The sequence below is a fragment of the Perca fluviatilis genome, chromosome 5 (assembly GCF_010015445.1).
Source record: "Perca fluviatilis chromosome 5, GENO_Pfluv_1.0, whole genome shotgun sequence".
Lineage (NCBI taxonomy): Eukaryota > Metazoa > Chordata > Actinopteri > Perciformes > Percidae > Perca > Perca fluviatilis.
In genome coordinates, this window is record NC_053116.1 from 27359263 (window position 1) to 27379288 (window position 20026).

Sequence of the window (20026 nt, forward strand, 5' to 3'; positions counted from 1 at the left end):
CTGAATTTCACCAAGGACTTAGACGGGGCTACAGATTAGGTGTCCCTGAAGAACCTGCATATCTAACAGTAGTTCTGCATTACATTAGTTAATTTGCACATGAGTTTTATTTATTTTTATACCGTGTATTCTCCGTGTAAATTCATGCACCGAACCGTGACGCCCGTACCGTTTCAGTTCAGTACAAATACATGAACCGTTCCGCCCCTAGTTTACATGCATACTGTTAGGGTACAGTATGGATTCTGCAGACTTCTGGCAGTCTGTAGCATGCTGGTTTAACATTCTAACATCTAGCTATCATGCTAACATTAGCAAGTCAGCATAACACAGTATAATATAAGTGAGGATGACAGGAAATGATTATTAGTTTCAGGAGTTTCTTGTGCTGAAGAAGTTTTCATGAAGAAAGCACTGTTTATCTGAACAGACCGCTGACAAATAGCTTGTGAAGCACTTGGATTTAAGATAATGTTTAATATTAAAAGAAAAAGATATGGACATCTATACATCCTGTTACCAAAATATTAATGAATCTATCTTCCCAAAACATTAACCATTTCCTTGACTACCTTTTAAGACACTCACCATGTCTACTTTGTTGCTCCTCCACAGTGCAGGGATGTCCATAAATTGCTTCATCATGCCATGGAGGTTAACAAAGATGATGGCGGCCAGCACTGCCTGTAAAGTGAGTCACATATAATACAGTTAATATGGAGTGCTCCAGTTTTGAGGCCAAAAACATGAATGTGAGTTAGTTTGTTTTACTTGCTCTAGTTAAATAGGCAGCAAACTAAGTTTATAGTGTGTTTATAGTGTTTATAGTTATAATCTTCATATTATAACTTTAAATTTACAGCCCCTACACTTTTCAGATGAATGACTTTAGATACATCTGGGTGATGTATTCACTGCCCCCGATGTTTTAATCATTTGTTCTCAAAAGTAGCCAGTGGCTTTTAGGGCTGGATAGGCTAGTCACTAATTTCCTGAATCGATTTCATTCCCATTCAAAAGAAAATTTAAATTTTATAAAACCAGCCCTAGTGGCTTTAGTCTGAAGCTGAATAAGTATCTGTATACTTAGATAACCAAATCTCTATAGAGATTTGGTTATCTTGGTATACTAACAGAAAAATGATATTCTCTCCAAAAATGTGTATTTTTCAAGATATAGAGGGAATAAGATATCCAACTAGTTGGCAGATACTTTTTTCCTCTCTTATCTTTAAAAAATTGATCTTGCTAAACTGGAAAAATAAGGAAGCACCTTCAATAGAGAATTGGAAGGCCCTAATGAAGTATTATTGGTGTATTGAAAGATCAATGTCAGAGGACAAAAATAAAAAGAAACAATTTGATAGCCAATGGAGCCAAATTTATGATGCCCTCTAGAACCTGTCTTTAGAACCCCGTTATTTTATTTTGTGTGTGTGTGTGTGTGTGTGTGTGTGTGTGTGTGTGTGTGTGTGGGGTGATCGGGGTGGGTCGATAAAATCAATAAGGATTGAGGGAAGTATACTACATAAAAAATAGAGATGAAATTTTGACGAAACAGTTTTTGATGAAATCTGTCTTTATTGATTTATTTTCTTTTTTTATTTGTTGTTTCGCCATGTTTGATGTATTTCCTGGAACCGGATTATGGTGACCCACCGAAATTTATAAAAAAAAAAAAAAAAAAAAAGAAAGACAAATGAATAAGTATCTGTTGCTGGCCTTATAGCAACACTACCTCAGCTGTTGTCTATATTTTGATGAGGAGGGCTTATAATTATGCAAACCCATTAACTTGGACACGTGTATGCTCATGCTTGTGCACAGATGCGAACACATGCAAACCCCCACACACACAGTACCTTCGGCAAATCTTCAAAGAGAGTTCCAATCCAGAGCGTGATGAAAAGGATAACTATTGCTGATAGAGCCCCGGCAACCTGCAGTGAAGACAGAGGGAAGATAGAGGCATGATGAATGGAAATCAGGAGAGAGAGAGAGAGAGAGAGAGAGAGAGAGAGAGAGAGAGAGATCAGAGGAAGAGAGTTAAAGAAGAAGAAACCATGAATGATGTAGTGGCTATTAAAGTGAATTGGTTAATGATAATGAGAGGAGTCATGGCATCATCAGTTAAAGCCTCTCCTCTCCTCTGTAATGGGCCTTAGCTGATTAATGCTGTTGTCAGATTAAATCAGTTTAGCCTTTTAGTGAATCTGTGTTTGTGTAGGTGGACTTCAACGATGTGAGTGAAAATCGATTGCCTAAGTGTTTTTTGATGATGCCACTTATCAGAGTAACGTTGATTATGACCCATTTCTTCACTCTGTATAACCTTTAAGATAGCCCAGCTTTGTAGCTACGGGCAGAGTCAAGTTTTGGAATGAAAATACTGATCTGAAAAACAACCTCTTTGAGCCACTCCCCTCTGGCAGGAGGCTGAGGTCCATCAGGACCAAAACCTCACGCCACATGAACAGTTTTTTCCCCTCAGCCACTAGCCTTATTAACAAGGCCTGGAACCCACCCTGACTCTCTCCACACTACACATCTGGCTCTACATGCCACTGTACTTACCCTGCTACTTTTTACTTAACTTATTTTACTTATCTTATTTTATCTTATTCTTTTTTTTGTTATTACATACTGTGTGTATATATGTATAATTATATTGTTTATATTCCTCTGATCCTTCTTATATTTACAGAATGTGTGACTTGCACCAACAACACCAAGACAAATTCCTTGTATGTGTAAAAAACGTATTTGGCAATAAAACCTTTTCTGATTCTGATTTTAAAGTCTAATACCAGGAGCTAAATATAATTGAAATTATTCAGATTTTTTCCCACCGGAGAGGGTTTAATATTTTGCCTTTACGTTTCTTTACTTCGTTGTTAGTTCTGTGCTGATTTGTGTAACATTAACAAGCTCTTCCCCAAAAGAGATTTTGATCTCAAGCGATCATCCTGGTTAAAACGGTAAGTTCTCTTAAATCACAAAAGATTAGAAGATATATTTCCTCATTTACCTCGAGTGGCATATCCATGCAGATACAAGGAGAGTCAAACATGTTATTCATTTTGTCTCAAACTAGACCTAGTTTGTTCACTGATTTCTAAAATCATATGTGTAAATTATTTCTGTATAGCGAGATGAGAGCCCTCTCACAATGTGGAATAATGTCCACTTATACCAACCTGAGTCTTCCCTCCTGTGCTCTCCTGAACCATGGTGCGAGACATGGAGCAGCTGATGGCAAAACACTGGAAAAATCCTCCGATGGTGTTACTCAGACCCAGGGCGATGAGTTCCTAAACCAGGTAAAACACTGTAAAATATATAAAGTATCAACCTTAAAAGAGCAGATTATCCTTAATTCCATCCATCTCATCCCTACCTGGTTGCTGTCCACCTTATATCCATATTTTAGGGCGAAGATTCTTCCCAGTGAGATGGCGATGCCGTAGCCAACCACAGACAGAGCGAAGGCATCCCCGATCACCTGACCAAACAGAGAGGCATCTGGGAGAACAGGCGGCTGGAGGCTGGTAAACATGGAGAGTATAATACATCGCCCATTACAAATACTTCCTTTGTCATGTGTAAACAGACATTGCTGTGCTCGGCTTGGGTTTCTTACCCTGAGGGAATCACGCCCACCACATCCACTCCATATTTCTCCTGCAAGTTAACTTGCCAGGAGATCACTGTAGCAATAACAATCTGGAGAAACAGATAATGTAATAGTGTGTGTTTATCTTTGTAAGGAACTAACTTTCCATAGAGTATATTAAAAGTGTATATACATATGCCTGTATACTCACACTAATCAGCTCCACAGGGATAGGAACAGGTATTTTTTTACTCAAGTATGTGTTGAGCTCCTTAGCAAAGATCAGGCCTAATATAGCAACAATACTGACCACAAGAGTACCAATGTTTGTCGCTGGAATGAGATAGCATATCTCCAACACAGTCTGGAAAGAAAGAAATAATATAATTATTGCTTAAATGCTTATATGAAGAAGCACAAGAGAAATAAGTAGCACAAATATACACAGCATTTATACAAGAATATACAATGCTCATGTTAAATTCTTGTCCATCACAGAGAAGAACATCAGCTCTATTGGCTTGTAAATATAAGGTGGAGGCAAATGTCTCCCTGGCTTTTATGTTTTAAAGATAAAAGCATGCGTATAGGATAGATATGTTATACTTTCCAGCACAAGATCCTTGATGAAGTTTTAGGGTTAACAGTTGACATTCTTTCACTTGTAGAAATCACTAAGAACTGTCCAAAATGCTTTGGAAATATTGAATGATTTCAGCCTTACTCTGTAAAATTAAATAAAAACATATAGAAGCAAACAGGTGTTAATGACTGTGTTCTTACATATAACAAGGAGAAGGGTCCACTGTATCTCTCAGGGCTGATGCCAAAGGTGTATTTGAGCTGGGACACAATGACGTGGATGGCAGCGCCTGTGGTGTAACCTCGGACCAGAGGCTCAGACAGGTAGGTCACAACGAAACCAAACTGGACTAGACCGAGTAGAATCTACATGCATAACACAGAATGAAAAACACATGGAGCTTCACATTAAGAAGGGAGAACAAACAAACACAACTTGCTAGTGTAAAGTTTGCACTAACAAGTTAACTAGCAGTTATTTTAAAGCGCCCATATTGTGCTCATTTTCAGGTTCATACCTGTATTTTGAGGTTGTACCAGAATAGGTTTACATGGTTTAATTTTCAAAAAACACCATATTTTTGTTGTACTGCACATTGCTGCAGCTCCTCTTCTCACCCTGTGTGTTCAGGTCTCTGTTTTAGCTACAGAGTGAGGCATCTCACTTCTGTATGATAGTTACGTATTGTAACTCCAGATTCAATGAGTATAGGTGCAGCCCTCTAAAGCTACGCTATTGGGTTTATCCCTTCGCGCATGCGCAGTCGTGAAGATTTCCTTTCCCGCCCTTGTGTACAGCTCGGGCTTCAACTACGTCCGCAGATACTGTATATATACACCGAGTGGACCCGTTGTTTATCTCCCAACATCAGCTTTTTCTTCAGCTAATGTAACAGGAGCAGGTGGCCCGAATCTTAAGAGGGCTGCGCCTATATTCATATAATCTGGAGTTACAATACGTAACTATCGTTCTATTTCGTATAGGCTTCACCCTCTAAGGCTACGCTATTGGGTTAGGGCGAAGCTGATGTAGTCAATGCCACCTGCGACACAGAGCCCACAAGCAGAACATAGACTAACTTTTTCTCCAATGCAATGACAGGAGATTGTATCAAATAAATTATTATTCTGTTATTCTGATAAAAGAGCCTGCCATGGTAATGACTTGGCCTAACTGTCTGCAAGGCCCAAGCCATGAGTGTAGGCGTGCATGATTAGTGATTTTACTTGTCAATTAAAGTTCACCCAGTGTAGGGGAGAGGGAGGTGAGGCAGATGAATACACATGCAGCGAATATCCTGATTGTAGGCATGATTAGTGAAAAATTGTATCATGATTGATAAATTAGGGGAAATCCACCCAAGGCAGGTGGGTGAACGCAGAAAAAAACGAATTATTCGTGATTGTATCATGATAGTGAGAAAAACGTATCATGAGTGACAATATATGTATATGGGACACCCGCTCTCCTCCCAGCACCCAGTGCAAGAGGGGGGAGGACAGCAGGCAGATAGAAACGGATGAATGGGCATGGGGATGCCCAGGAGGCTGCTGCGCAGATGTCAGCTACTGTCATGCCCCTGAATAAGGGTGCAGATGCTGACAGTGCCCTTGTAGAATGTACCCGGATGCCCTGGGGGGGCACGCCGCCCTGACGGTTTATGAACGCTGCTGATGTAACGTTGTCGCTCTCATGAAAATCGGCCAGGTAAACTATCGATTGTGGGGGGACCAGTGAGCTTTTCTGCCAGTGTATGGCGAAGCCCAGTGTTTGCAGGTGCCACAGAACTTCAACAGTGTGCAGCGCCGCCTTTTCTCGAGAGGGAGCCAGAATGAGCAAATCGTCCAGATCAAAGGAGGACTCTGAAGCCTTTTCTCCACAACGGCTAAAGTGCCGTCTCCATGCATTTGGAAAAGGTGCGGGGGGCCAGTGAGTACCCGAATGGCAGCCGGTTGTACTGGAAATGGGCCCCTTGGAAAAAGAAGAGCAGGAATTTCCTGTCTCTGGGAATAATTTGGATGTGAAAGTATGCGTCTTTCAGATCCACAGACGTAAACCACTCGTGGTGGCGCACACATTCCAACACGTGACAGTCAGCATGTGGAATGGGCGCTCCACGATGCACCGGTTCAATTGGGTCAGGTCGAGAATGGGGCGCAACCCGCCTGACTTTTTTGGAGTGAGAAAGTAGCAGGAGTAAAATCCCTCGTTCGCCTCCCCCGGAGGAACGTGGGAGATTGACCCTTTTGACAGTAGCTCCTCTAGCTCTGACGTCATGGCATCTCATTGTCGGTTGAGCGGTTAAACAACAACATGGCTAGGAAAAACTTCTTAAGTCATCAAAACTAATTAATTACAACTTGACCGCCCCATGACAGATTAAAGTTTCACTTTCCATGATCCGTGACCGATGGAGGAGCATCTTGGCAGCAGGGATTTAAATCTTTAACTGACAATGTCTGGGAAAAGAAAATCTACAGTGTGGGTGCACTTTGAAATAGCAAGTTTGGACTTCTGATAGAACTATGTAAATTCTTAGTTGGGGACTCCCTTAGTGATGACAGCACGTCTGTCCAAGAATGGGAAGATTACTCCCAAATATTTGATTTCCAGACCAGAGAATCTCTAATTTACCTGAAATAATCCGGACATGAAGGTGACAGCTGCAGCCACTCGGACCCTCTCTGCATCCCGGGAGCTGATATTAACTATACTTGAGTTGGTCAAATTGTCCCATATCATAAAGTTGGAGTCTGGGGCCAATCGCTCTGTCACCCCTCCTATCATCACACTCATGACCGCATATGTTCCTGAAGAAAGGAGACAGAGACATAACACATTTTTGTTGGCCATATAACAACATATTGGACATTATGAGAGACATTTTTCTCGCCATTTCTTTCTCACGTTTTTCTTCTTGCCACGACTGATGGGGTCGAATGTGATACATTATGATCTGCCAGAGTGAGAACATTTGTAACCATTTTGGTTATTTTACATTTTTGTTTTGTCTGTGCCCTTCTCACTAGTTTGACAGATGCTAGAAGTGGATGTATTTACAACCTACCAATCAGAAATTAGCAACAAAAAAAAGAAGAGTTGCAAAGTTGGATGAGCTAGTTTGGGCGGCCGTGGTTCCAGAAGTAAAAATCCCATTTATTTCCCCATAGACAATATTACATGACCCACAGTTTAAGAACTTCTTTTTTTTTAAATTATTATTATTATTATTTTTGGGGCCTTTTTAGCCTTTATTTTGATAGGACAGCAGAAGAAATGAAAGGGGAAAGAGAGGGGGGAAATGACATGCAGCAAAGGGCCGCAGGTCGGAGTCGAACCTGGGCCCGCTCCGTCGAGGAGTAAACCTCTATATAGGGGCACCCGCTCTACCAACTGAGCTATCCGTGCACCCAGTTTAAGTACTTCTATGGCTTGGATCAGAATGAAACCCTGCCGAATTAATCATCAGTACAGAGGTTAACAACTGTGTTAGAAAATATCTGCTTCTTTGATAAAAAGCCAAACGGTACAAGCCTGCGTACATAAAAAGGAAGTTAATGACAAGTATGGCGCTGTGTTTCAAACACAAATTCAACGTTAAAGCATTTTTGAATTTGCTACGACTCTAATTTATGCCTTGGACTTGCTTCTTCCCCATTGCACTGGTGGCAGAGGCTCAGAGGTATTGCAATATTTAGCCCAGTCCGCCATGATGAATGTTGATGTTGAAATAATTAAAACTGGTGGCCACAGCATAAATTATACGATTGTAATGTACGGGAATGCACAATACGGAAATCACTTTGATGAACCAGTGGCTCCCCCTTTTTTTTTATTACCAAAAATAACGCCAAAAATCCATTGTTTTTCCCCTATATTCATTCTGCAGCGGTGCACCGCCATGAACTGCAGCGACGCACTGTCAGTCCATGAATTAGGCAACCGTCTGTGGTTAGTTCACGTCTGTAATGGCAGGACAGTCGAATGTGTCATCTAAACTGCTTACCGTAAGCCAGTTGAAACATTGCCGGTACTGGCCGGCGCACGTGAGCTAGGCCAGAGAATATTCGTAAAAACAGATTGGTGATGTTGTTTTGCCATCATTGTTCTCCGTGAAGTTTACTGGAAGTAATGTAATGTAGCTTTTTATCACGTGAAGTGAGCACTGCTCCGGACTGTATCTGTAACCCATCTGCAGGCTAAATTAGGCAACCTCAGGGTTACACTGTCAATTGTTCTTCTTTGAATACTATCCACACAAATTTATGGTGGATTAATCCCCCCTTGTCAAAATGATAGTGATACAATACAAACCGAGTGAGATGTGCTTGGATGTGCCAAAGATGAAGTAGATGAGGACTGGGTAGAAGGAGGAGTAAAGGCCAAAGACTGGAGGAACAGATGCTAACAGGGCATAGGCCATACCTGCAGGGATATCAAAGGACAAATATGATTCCCTACAATACAGTAATAACAGCTATAACAACTAAAGCTATTGAGTAGTAGGGTTATGCACAACCTGCAGATTACCATTAAAAATAAACTAATTTTAACATCTTTTCATCTCTTCTACCTTCCCACCCCTCGCTGCATCTCAACTGAACTCATCCCCCTGAACCTCCGTCCTCACCCTGCGGCAACTGCATGATCCCCACACTGATTCCAGAGATCAGGTCACCCAGGGCGTTTTCTCTGATGGAGTAACGAGGCAGCCATGACATAACAGGAACGCTACCCAGCAGGCAGTTCTTCAACCTGGGACCAGAACAGCTGAGTTTGTGTGTCAGAGAGACAGACCGGGAGAAAAAGAAGAGACAGATGGGTACATTGTTGTCGGGATATGCTTTGATGTCAGCGTACGTGTCGAATCTGAACTCCAGGCCACTTGGCTGATGTCTTGCTCTTAATTCTTTGTCTGTCAACTGTATGTTTAAAATAATTAAACCTCATAAATCCTTGAATAAATCCTCACCAAACAGTATTCTTACATTTAGAAGGACATATGACTTCCTGCTTTTGGTCTTAGACATGGATGGGGTCTTGATTCTGTTTGTGATCTGTTTTATCTCTATATACTTCAACATTTCAACATTTTCTGAGATTACAAAGCACTTTTCCTTACTTATTTGTCAAGTGACTGCATTATGTTTATGCGTGTGTGTTTATGTTGGAAACAGGTGACTTAGAAATACAATTTCACTGTGAAAAGTAGCACAATATATTAAAAAAATATCTTTTGTAATTTCCAGGAATTTTAAATCTAAGATGTGGACAAAAGTCAAACTACTTATCATGTATTCTCACTTACTTGCATGTTGTATCTATCTGCCTGGCCAAAGACCTTTTGACATGCATACCCATGTTCAGCATTTGCAAGAAGTTAATAGGTAGGTAAAGCAGGACTTTGCAAATGTTGTGAAAAATGTCCTTTTGATTTGGTTTATGTAATGAAGGGCCAGGGGTTCTAACTTCAACTAAAATGTATACATATAAATCAGTACTTTATGTACTGTATGAATACCAATTTATTCTGAATATAATTGCTGTATGATTTTGTGCAAGAGAAAATGTCTGAATGTAGAAAGAGATTAGTTTGTCAGATACAGTCAACCCAGCATGGCCTGCGTATGGATAAAAGATTAACTTGTACTTTAACTATTTCAACATCTTATTTACCTGTACTGTGACTTGTAATGTTGTATCAAGAGCTCCATCATGAGTGATTAATTTTATTGTCATTGCTTATTACTGCTGTGCATGGTTGCATGGTTTAAGAAAATGGCTATAATCTGTGTTGCTTGCATGTACTGAATGTGGATACTGCTGATGTGTAACTTTACTAATGTCTTGCTGCCTCCTGTCACTCTGCATGGCTTCTAGAGAAAGCGTATATTGTTGCTCTAGTGGTCTTTATGATGTCTTTTTGACTTCTGTCCGTACATTTTAACCTGTACTAATGTCTTGCTGTTTTCTGTTGCTCTGGTCTGAAAATGTCTGGCCAAAAGACTAGTTAAAAATTTGCCAGCTGACCAACACTGGCACATTTACAGACATGTTGATTAATGGGAGTAGTCCTTCATAAATAAAATAAATGAAAATGAAAAGTTTAAATGCATAATAAAGCAGATGTGGGCAACTTTACCTCATTGACTTTTTGACCTTCTCAGATAGAGATGTTTTTGAGTCAGACTTTTGTGCCATCTCATCCACTTCTCCCTCGTCCAGGATCTCCCTGTGCACGCTGTAGCCCACCCTTCTCCTCTCTGCCATGGCTAAAACTAGCTGGAACACAAACAATATCTTATTTTCTTTCCAAATATTTTGTTTTGGCAGGAAATCTATTCCTTATGTTTCAATCATTATTGCACAACGTGGCAGTTATATTTTCAGTTTTTTCCATTTTGTAAGAAAATACCTAAAGAAATATCTACAAAAAAGCTTAACATATTACTATATCAATAAGATGCTAGTCTAAATATTGTTTTGGCACAATAACAGCTGTAGAAATACAATTAGTTTCATGTTTATTCATGTCCTGATCGCGATCCCTCTGGGACTGAACTGTTTAAAACTTTTGATCATAATTACCTTGTTTGTTCCAGCTGAAAAAATGCTTTCTATGTTGAAAGATTTATTTTACAAAAAGCCTAGAATGTACTGAAAGCCTGAGATGAACCATTCATATTTAGTGTAGGTTTTCAGAGGCGTGATATAATGTTTTGTTTTCTATACGGATGTCTTTTATCTGTTATTCCAGTTCAGAGGACATAGATCCAACTCCAAGTCTATTTCTGCTCAGGGTTGTAAAGAAAATCGTCCACCTAAATTAAAAAGTCTTCACAATCATAAGATGGCACATCCCTCTTCATGAAGAATGAATCCTCTCTGTGTGCAGTGGTCCTCAGGCTTCAAATCAAATCTGCTGTAGAGTTTTCCATCAGATCCAAGTGGCTCCACTGTTTGTTGTTGCAGCCAACAGAAGAAGGTAAGGTTTTATTTTTAAACCCACGATTCTCTGACAAAATTGACAAAGAAAAACCTTGTCAGCGTGCCCTCTTCCTCAGATTTGTCGGAGGCTGAGATGGTCTCGGTCTACGTTGTGGCTCCACTGCTGTGACTTGTGACTTTGAAGGGAAATCTAGATATGACAATGGACATTGTTGGGGAGGGACAGGGCAAAGGTGGTAACAGATATGGTAGAAATTAGGGACGGCAATGCATGTTTGTTTATTAACCGAGTGAGTTAGTTATTTTTTTATAGTTATTGTCATGTGTTTAATTTATTGTGTCAATCATCTTTTGCCCTTGGAAAAAAAAAAATGATTCAACATGCAACATCAATTTATACCAGACAGAGTCTTCGCTATTTTGTATAGCTGTGTTTTATGTGTCTTTTCTTTTATCGGTGTGTGATTAGATTAGTCAGCCATTTCAGCTTAGTCAGGGTTGTTCTTGTTAATTTATAATTGCACCACAGGGAAGTTAATGGGAGGGTCTGTGTAATCAATGGAAGAACAGATACTGGTTAACTTTAGTAGGACAAACAACATGCTTTCTTAAAGACACAGGGTGTTTTATATGTGCACCAACAGGCACTGATACTTTCATTTGCTTAGTCACACTTTTGTCTCCATTTTCCCCCTCAGTGGATCAGAGAGATTACACCTTCAAATCCCTCAAACAACAAGACTAGGTTGAAACCTAGTATATGGCTAGACTGCGTTTGGTCAGTGTGCTAAATTGTGGCCAAATTGTTACACAGATAGTCAGTGGTAGCGTCTATAATGTGAATTCCTGGATATTAAATGTTCATCTGCAATCAGTGTTGCCAGCTCACTTCCAATGACGGTAGCTAGCACTAGCTCCAAAAGTCTCTTAAAGTTGCCAGATGATGTCCTATGCTTATTAACATATACAAAAAAGGTAAAAGAAATAAAAATAAAAAACTTTAAATAAATTAAATTCTATAATAAATTTAAAATAAAATAAATAAATAAATCTACAAAGGTAGGAAGAAGATCAAACAAACTATTTAAATATGTATTATTTATTAGAAACACCCTAATTGAAAGAAAGTTTTAAAGCAGGAGCGTCAACGTAACCATGGAAATTTACTACAACTCAACTCCCACTCCTGCAGCGAGTTGGTGCTCTCCTGCCCCCCACACCTACTGAGAGCCTGCGCACAGAGCAAGAGGGAGAGACCCTGCGCTGTTGGCAGAAGAGCCATGAACAGCGATTACATTGAGCAGCATGCATGGGAACAAATAATAATATATTTTAATATAATTCTGATGAGCTTAATAAGTTGTTAAATTTGTTGAGTTGCGTTTTAGGAGGAAAGTTGCTATAATGGTCTGAAAGTCGCCAAGTTAGCAACGCTGTCTGCAATTTTCTGTAGTGGTCCCAGTAATATTTGTTCTACAGTACAGGAGCATACCATACGACATGGTTTAGCTATGTTTGAGTCAAATAATTGAGGACTGCTTTAATATGATGAAGTCAACAATATAATCATGCTATTTTCAACAATTTATTGTTATGGATTACTCATCAAGTGTTACTGTCCTATTTCACTTGCCAACACACAGTGGAGGGGTGATGGTTTGTGTTTTTATTAAACAGACCAGAGCTGGGTTGCATCCCATTACAATTATGAACATGCCCACAGCCTCAAATGTTGGTATTATGGAATTCATAGCAAGAAAACTTTACTGCTACCAGATTGAGGTTGGGAAGTACAGGGGGGACTTTGCTTTACTTTGGTCTTGAGGAGCTGTAGCATTTATTCATAAACACACTGAAACCTGCATTGTTCTACCATTTGACAGTTGTACTGTTCATTTCTTCTCTGATCTGACCCCCCCCCCACACACACACACACACACACACACTGCACTGAGCTATTCCTCCTACAACATATGCATTAAACTGTGTCAACACCCTACAAATATAGGATTGCGCCGCCACAACAACAACCACATATGTATGGAGTAGGTCGATCAGATGATTGATCAAAGAGGCAAAAACATTACCAGTGGAAGTACTATTCACTTTAAAAGAGCAACAGCCAACGGGGAAACACCAACACTATCAGCCAATGGTGTACTGTAACTTCATTAATCACTCTCAAAACAAGTGAAAAACAAAAGCACAGGTGAAGGAATGATTATTCAGACCCAATGACACTTAAACCATAACAAAAGAGCTTTCAATGAGATACACATGAACCAGCAAAGAATTATAGACCAAAAAACCCCAGGATACATATCTTTGCACATCGTTTTGGTTGCTGGAACTGTAATCCACATGTTGAAAAAAACTGAGTGTGTTTTGTTATCTTAGTTTAAACCAAACATTGTGTTACCCATATTGTTGCTGGAACTCACTGTTCAATAGAGCAGGTCAACTTGTGGTGCGCAAAGCCCCAGTAGCCTATTGGATAAGGCACTGGCCTCCTAAGTCAGAGATTGTGAGTTTTGAGTTCCATCTGGGGTGACTGACAGCAGAGTAACACCACCCATAACATCTTCGACCACTTCTTCATCTCCATTTCTCAATTTCCTAGCTAAGAACCAGAAGGCGGCCACTTACAGGGGATATTTGGCGGCCACAGAGTTGTTTTTTGTGGCCATGGGCCATGTTTAACTCGATCCCTGCTGCAGTTGCATCACCAGGGGCCCATTTCAGGATGGAGGTTTAACAGACTGAGTCTAACCCTGATGTCGGAGTTGATTTACCCTGAGATGGGAAACTGAGTTTTCGGTTTCAGAACAGCTGATTTGAGCTGGTTCAATCAACTCAGAGTAGGTTCACGCGCGTGCACCACCATTATAAAAAGGTAGCATGAATAGAGCCATGATACTACGATTCACCATGGTAACAACCACAAACAAACTGGTCAGCGGAAATACTCATGCCCACATACAGCGATTTTGAACATATATTTTGTTTAAAAAAGCAACACAGCAGCTGCTGCAAAAGAGAGAGAATTTGCGTGGGAGAAAACTGCTGCTAGAGTAAATGCGTATATTCCAATATAGTGTATATCATATTTAATCATAAGTATAGGCTAATATTACTGGTGAAATGGTAATGAACCTATAATCTATTTAATTTAGGTGCAATACTACGGGCAAAAAAGTCCTAGGCCTACTAATCCCATTCTGAGGCTGCAGCACCATCATTAACAGAATTATAATTCATAATCTTTTATTTCAAAGGATACACATGGATGCATTGGGCTTACATCATTCACCTGCAATACTGTAGAACTCCTTTTTAATGTCTCTTATGTTTTTTTGTCCAGGGAACACTACAAAAGCATTTAAAACACGGCTTAGAGCGAGTCATACTCTTCTGAAGGTGCTTTGCTATGCAGTGGTTGTTTGCAAAAAAAATGTAATGTGAATAATCTGCTTGGATGTCCACGATGGGTGACGTTAGTGATATGAGGACGGATAAGGTTATGTAGGCAACATAGCCGATAGACTGGGAAGAAAAACGATACAGCTCAAATAGGAAGTTATCTGGAAATTGAAATGCATCGGGGCCTCAATATCATTTCCCGACGTATGTTCAACACCCTGTGAAGTAATCTATCTTCTTCATCAACGGGATCGTTGACAAAAGGAAATGCCATGTTTAGAGAAAAAAAAAGTTTTATAGTCTGCCTAATATGGTTAATAAAACACAGTTTTTTATTCATACTGATAAACTGCGCTAAAATGTGCCTGGTACAGACTGAATGAATGAATAAATGAGGAAATGAAAGAGCGCTGTGTCAGAGGGAGGAGACAGAGAAACTCGAGGTTTCTTCAAGAAAACCTGCTTCCGACCAAGTTAGGTTCACAGGCTCAGTTACCATAGTAACTGACTCTGAGGTTAAGTTCCCTCTCTTTCTGAAACAGAAAACCCAGAGTTTCCCTCATCTCAGGGTTAACAAACTCAGAGTTTTCACAAGACCTGCTTTCTGAAATGCACCCCTGGATCCGGTCAACTCTGGTTGCCTGTCAAAATGAAAAAGAACCCCATCCCTGATCTACCACCAGGTCCCCACTCTAGAACACTTACGCCGATCAGAGTGATCCGTCCCAAATGTGGAGGGGAACCTCCAAGGAGGGGGTATTCACAAGACGGCTTGACAAGTACCAGAAATCGACAGGAACTATTTGATGATCACAGAGACCCTCAGGTGCAGCACCTCAGATTGCAAGGCATCCTACCTGTCTTGAGGCATCAGCATATTAGAACAGCTAGACCTTCAACAATGGTCAGAGTTCCGCATCATCCTGGCACGCAAGTGAGCTGCTGTCCACGCACACATTTGATCTATCAATGAAATTCTATTCAAACTTACAATACTGCAACAATAACTGCATGCGTGTTGCTAACAATTATTATAATTGTCACAGTCTTTCCCTCCTCTCCAGCCACATGCCTTATTCCCAAAACCAAACCATTGACATTCTTCTTCTCTTGACCTTATCTTGTCACAGTCCCCTTATTTCTCTTTGATTGGCCTTTTATTTTGTTTTCATGTGACATTCGTGTCATACGCTTAATGAGTGAAAGGACACTGGGGAACAGGTCTGCTAGTCTGGCGAAGCAATTGAAGGAGAACAACAGTGAGGATGGGCTGCAGCGCCTGGCCAGATAATTTAGCGAGTGTTCAGCGGTTGTGGATCATCCTAGCCCTGTTCCTGAAGTCTGTCAGGAGCCCCTAGAGCCTATAGCTGTACCTACCCAGAGGTGGCTTTAGTCTACGGAAAGGATATCATGAGTAGGATGGACCACTTAAAGGCCAGAACCACTTCGGTCTTTGGGTCCGTTTTAGAAATGGACTCAACCAAGAAGGTAAATAATTTTTTAGAGCCTAATCAGTGTGCTGACTGCACAGGAAGGACATGGCCTCGATGCCATGGTGGAAGGCCTCATTACAAGGTATAGCCAGGCAGGTATGTCCCCTCAGGTATGCCCCACAAAGCTGCTTCATGTGGACTGACTGCTGCATGATGAAAGGTGGAAAGACCAAACTCCAGAAAAGATTTGGTGAATGGCAAGACCTCAACATCCGTGTTGATATCTACCACTTCATGCGGCGCCTAGCAGCTGGTTGTACCACTGATGCCCTTTCTCTGTACCCCATTTTCACGGAACATCTCTCAATGTGTATTTTTTTTATTTTTTATAAGTGGGATCCGGAGGATGTTGACAGCAGGAGGGTGTGCCTGACATTACTGATGCTATGGTGGATACAAGTATTTCCAAACAGGGGCTTGCTCTCCACTGCAGAAGGAAGACCAGAGGAAAGAAGACCACCATCAAACATATTGACCACCTGCTGCAAGAGCTGATGGAGAAAAGAAAGACCTGCTGGATGTTACACTCCTGGACAGGCTGAGAATGGAGCACATCAGGCATGTGCAAAAGAGGCACATTAAGTGCATCCAAGATGCTAATGCATTGAAAATAAGAGAAATTATTTTATAGTTCCACCTGGATATCTGACTTAATCTGTTGCCATCTTGTTTTTCTGGACACATTTTGGCACTGTCATGTTTGTCTCTAGTTCTCTATTCGGTCAGAGCTTTACTGTGTCTGCCCCTCCTCTTTCGGTTTCTCTTTAAGTCTTTGTTTTCTCTGTCACTGACACAGTATCATCAGGGGCCGTTAAAAGCTGGTCAATTTGAGTGTCTTATATGTAAGTCACTGGCCTCCTAAACCAGGGATTGTTCATTTAATTCCTATCTAGGGTAATTGTCAGCAGAGTGGCGCAGCGGAAGCGTGCTGGGCCCATAACCCAGAGGTCGATGGATCGAAACCATCCTCTGCTAATGTTGTTTTAGTGGTGTTTTTTTTCCACTGCTTTCTGACTGACACAGTAACATGGATTTAACCCACAGTTGTAGTCAATCTGAATGAGTAAACAGCCTAATCCAACTAAATTAGTTAAAAGAAACTGTCCTGTCGGAAAAAGATCAGCGACATAAATCGCCACCAGCAAGAATCCTTGATAATCACAGTATTTGAGAAAGGGAGAAAATTCCCCACTGACGGCACCAAAGCTAAATAGATTACTAACAAGGTAATGGGAATTAATCACATTAGATTACTAGCCATTTCGAAGACTACACACATTCCAGTCATCGCCATTTTGCTGTCTTCCCCCAAATCTACAACATCGTGACACATTCATGGGCTACTGGCTTGTGTGAGAATGCTCAGCCTCACAGCACGGTTGCTTGACAAAGATTTTAACTTGAAAAGAAGATAAAAGCACTGTTACACTTCAAGGATAATATATTATTGTTTTGCTTTTGTAATGGTTTTTACATTTACAATTCATTTATGTTTAACAAAATCTTTTAGTTCGGCTATGTAGCCTAAGTACTGAAAGATTACGGTCATTGAGTAGGTAACGTTAGTTGTATAGCAGGCTAAAAGGGCTTTTGAAGCAGGTATTTTTCATGTGAAAGGATATATTAAGCTCAAGGTCTTCCTTTTCTTCTTTCCAAATTTAGTTTCACTCAAATGCATCAACTCACACTGTATAAAAAAATAATAAAAAGATATATGAAAACAAATTAAGATTGTGTATTGAACATGCTCAACTTTCAGTACCATGTGTATTGCCCATACCAAAATGTATTGTCTGTTTGAACAAATTGGTTCAGTTATCAGTTCATAATAGTCTTTGTTTTTCCCTTTGAACATTCCTCTTTTCCTTTAAAAAGGTTATTCCTTTTAGGTATTAGTTTTAAATGAGTCTTGAGTTTCTTTGCTATGAATTTTCCTTTAAAATTGACAGTCAACCTTGGACCTCTTGCAAATAAAATGAAATCCTCTTTAGTCATTTCCTTTGATTTGATTCCTACCGCCCCCTTAGAACGGCACAACATCCAGTTTACATTGTCCAGATAAGAGGAGGGCATCCACAATCATCGATCCCCATACAGCAGAAGAAGCAGCTCAACATTGTCATCAGAAAGGAGACTCCCTAAAAAGATAAAGACAGATAGATAGATTAAATTAAGTTAACTGTTCACATTATACAGTAAAATTAGCTATATAAATTAGCTGGATACAAGGTTAAACGAAATTTGCTCTTACCAGTGTATCACCATGCAAATTTGTCAAAGGGCTGCGGAAGATGTTCCGGCGATTACCCAGTAAATGAACCGTCATCAATCCAGAATAGTCTGACTATAAAAGTTGTGTCCCGACAGAAATCAGATGGCAGGTTATGTTTTGTGTTGACCTGAAAGAAGCACTGCACACCAAAGAGATGGAGATACATATTTAAATGCTGAGAAGACTTATGGTCTTCTTTCATTTGACAAAATTTGATAACGTAATCATTTGCACCGTGATTATATTTTTTATATTTTGTTTGCTTACAAAAATAAAAATGCTGAAACTGTTATATAATATTTCAGAGTTTGTTTCATGTCTTTTAGGTTTTACACTGCTTACAACTCAAAACAGCATCAGAACCAAATAGATGCGTTGTTTATTTCCATGAAAAACGATGTGCACAAGCACCCAGCTCAAAACAAGCACTACACCCTTGCTTGTACCTATGCCTTTTTTATGCCATTTTTTCAAAATGTTCTTTTGCGACCAACCAAATATTTTATGGCAACGATTCATCTTGTAGCTGGTTGGTTTGGTTCCAGGCTTAAAACTCTTTATATTTAATGAAACGTCAATAGAGATAATGAATGTGGAAAATCCCTTCTGAAACCAGGCCACTGTAGAGCTCTGGCTATAACATTAGACGTTGCACTTAGTTTAGCTTCTAGGCCGCAATTAAGCCGACGTGCGTGGGTGGCAACAGCGCATTACAAACAACCACATATTTAAATGTTATATTATATCCTTACCGAAACAGTAAAATAACACGATTCACCTGTATTGCAAGGAAATATTAATGCTAAACTGCTAGCTAACTTTAAGCATAGACAGTATATAAGAAGAGACTTTAAGTAAGTTAACGTTAGCTAGCTAACTCACCAGAGTTCAATTCACTTAACATTAATTAGGAAGAAACGCAGGACGATATCTTATCTCTTAACAGTTAAGCCGCCAGCTCCATTCCAGTTTCACTTTCTGGAAAGCTTAACGGTACATTAGAAACGTCTTATTTCACTTTTCTCAAACAAAACAGTTCTCTGTCACACACCTGTCTGGGTTGCGTCAAAGCCGGTCTATAGAAATTCTTAGGTTGCGTGCTCTCTGGTATCCTGGTGGGAGGCGGGGCTGCCAATACCCCGCTTGTGAGGCGTTTAGGGGACATCTGTAAATTGGGGCTACATAAATAGCCTAAACGATGAAACCACAGACTGTTTCTGTAAAAAAAAAAAAAAAAGATTAAACAAACAACACCGACAGCAAGAGAACCATTTGGAGGTTCGAATCCCATTCCGGTGATTGTCAGCAGAGTGGCGCAGCGGAAGCGTGCTGGGCCCATAACCCAGAGGTCGATGGATCGAAACCATCCTCTGCTAACAGCGTTTTACTGGCAGCTGGACGGTCTCTTCCACTGATGTTTTACTCATAGGTTTTACTGACTTTTTTTTCTCTTTCTTTTTTTCTTTTTTATTTGCCAAACTTTACAAACATGTCGGCATCATACATCATACACAAACATAATCATTTCCAACCAGGGAACATTACAACCTTAAGTAAAAACAAATAATAATAATAATAATAATAATAATAATAATAATAATTATTATTATTATTATAACAATACAATTAAAATATACACACACATATATATATATATATATATATATATATATATATATATATATATATAATACAAA

The 20026-nt window shown here is 39.9% G+C and overlaps 1 protein-coding gene and 2 non-coding genes across 8 annotated transcripts in view; 2 read left to right on the top strand and 1 right to left on the bottom strand.

The window, feature by feature from the left end:
• The window catches only part of LOC120559857 (solute carrier family 26 member 6-like), a 38371-nt gene that overhangs the window by 17102 nt on the left and 1243 nt on the right, over positions 1-20026 (bottom strand). The window contains exons 2-15 of one of the 6 annotated variants that reach the window (XM_039801903.1): positions 19381-19546; positions 18309-18468; positions 18107-18195; positions 10339-10478; positions 8827-8966; positions 8511-8621; positions 6831-7006; positions 4397-4561; positions 3825-3977; positions 3641-3723; positions 3398-3545; positions 3198-3311; positions 1863-1940; positions 589-684 (exon numbers count right to left, since the gene is read on the bottom strand). In XM_039801903.1, coding sequence (XP_039657837.1) covers positions 589-684; positions 1863-1940; positions 3198-3311; positions 3398-3545; positions 3641-3723; positions 3825-3977; positions 4397-4561; positions 6831-7006; positions 8511-8621; positions 8827-8966; positions 10339-10478; positions 18107-18130 — 1428 coding nt within the window. In that variant the 5' untranslated portion in view covers positions 18131-18195; positions 18309-18468; positions 19381-19546. Of the gene's footprint in view, positions 1-588; positions 685-1862; positions 1941-3197; positions 3312-3397; positions 3546-3640; positions 3724-3824; positions 3978-4396; positions 4562-6830; positions 7007-8510; positions 8622-8826; positions 8967-10338; positions 10479-10784; positions 12141-18073; positions 18196-18308; positions 18469-19211; positions 19352-19380; positions 19547-20026 lie in introns of those variants that run through there. The other 5 variants (XM_039801900.1, XM_039801901.1, XM_039801906.1 and 2 more) reach the window with 5 other exon arrangements.
• trnam-cau lies at positions 16961-17032 on the top strand. The gene has a single exon. It is a non-coding gene; the product is annotated as a tRNA-Met (tRNA).
• On the top strand, positions 19634-19705 carry trnam-cau. The gene has a single exon. It is a non-coding gene; the product is annotated as a tRNA-Met (tRNA).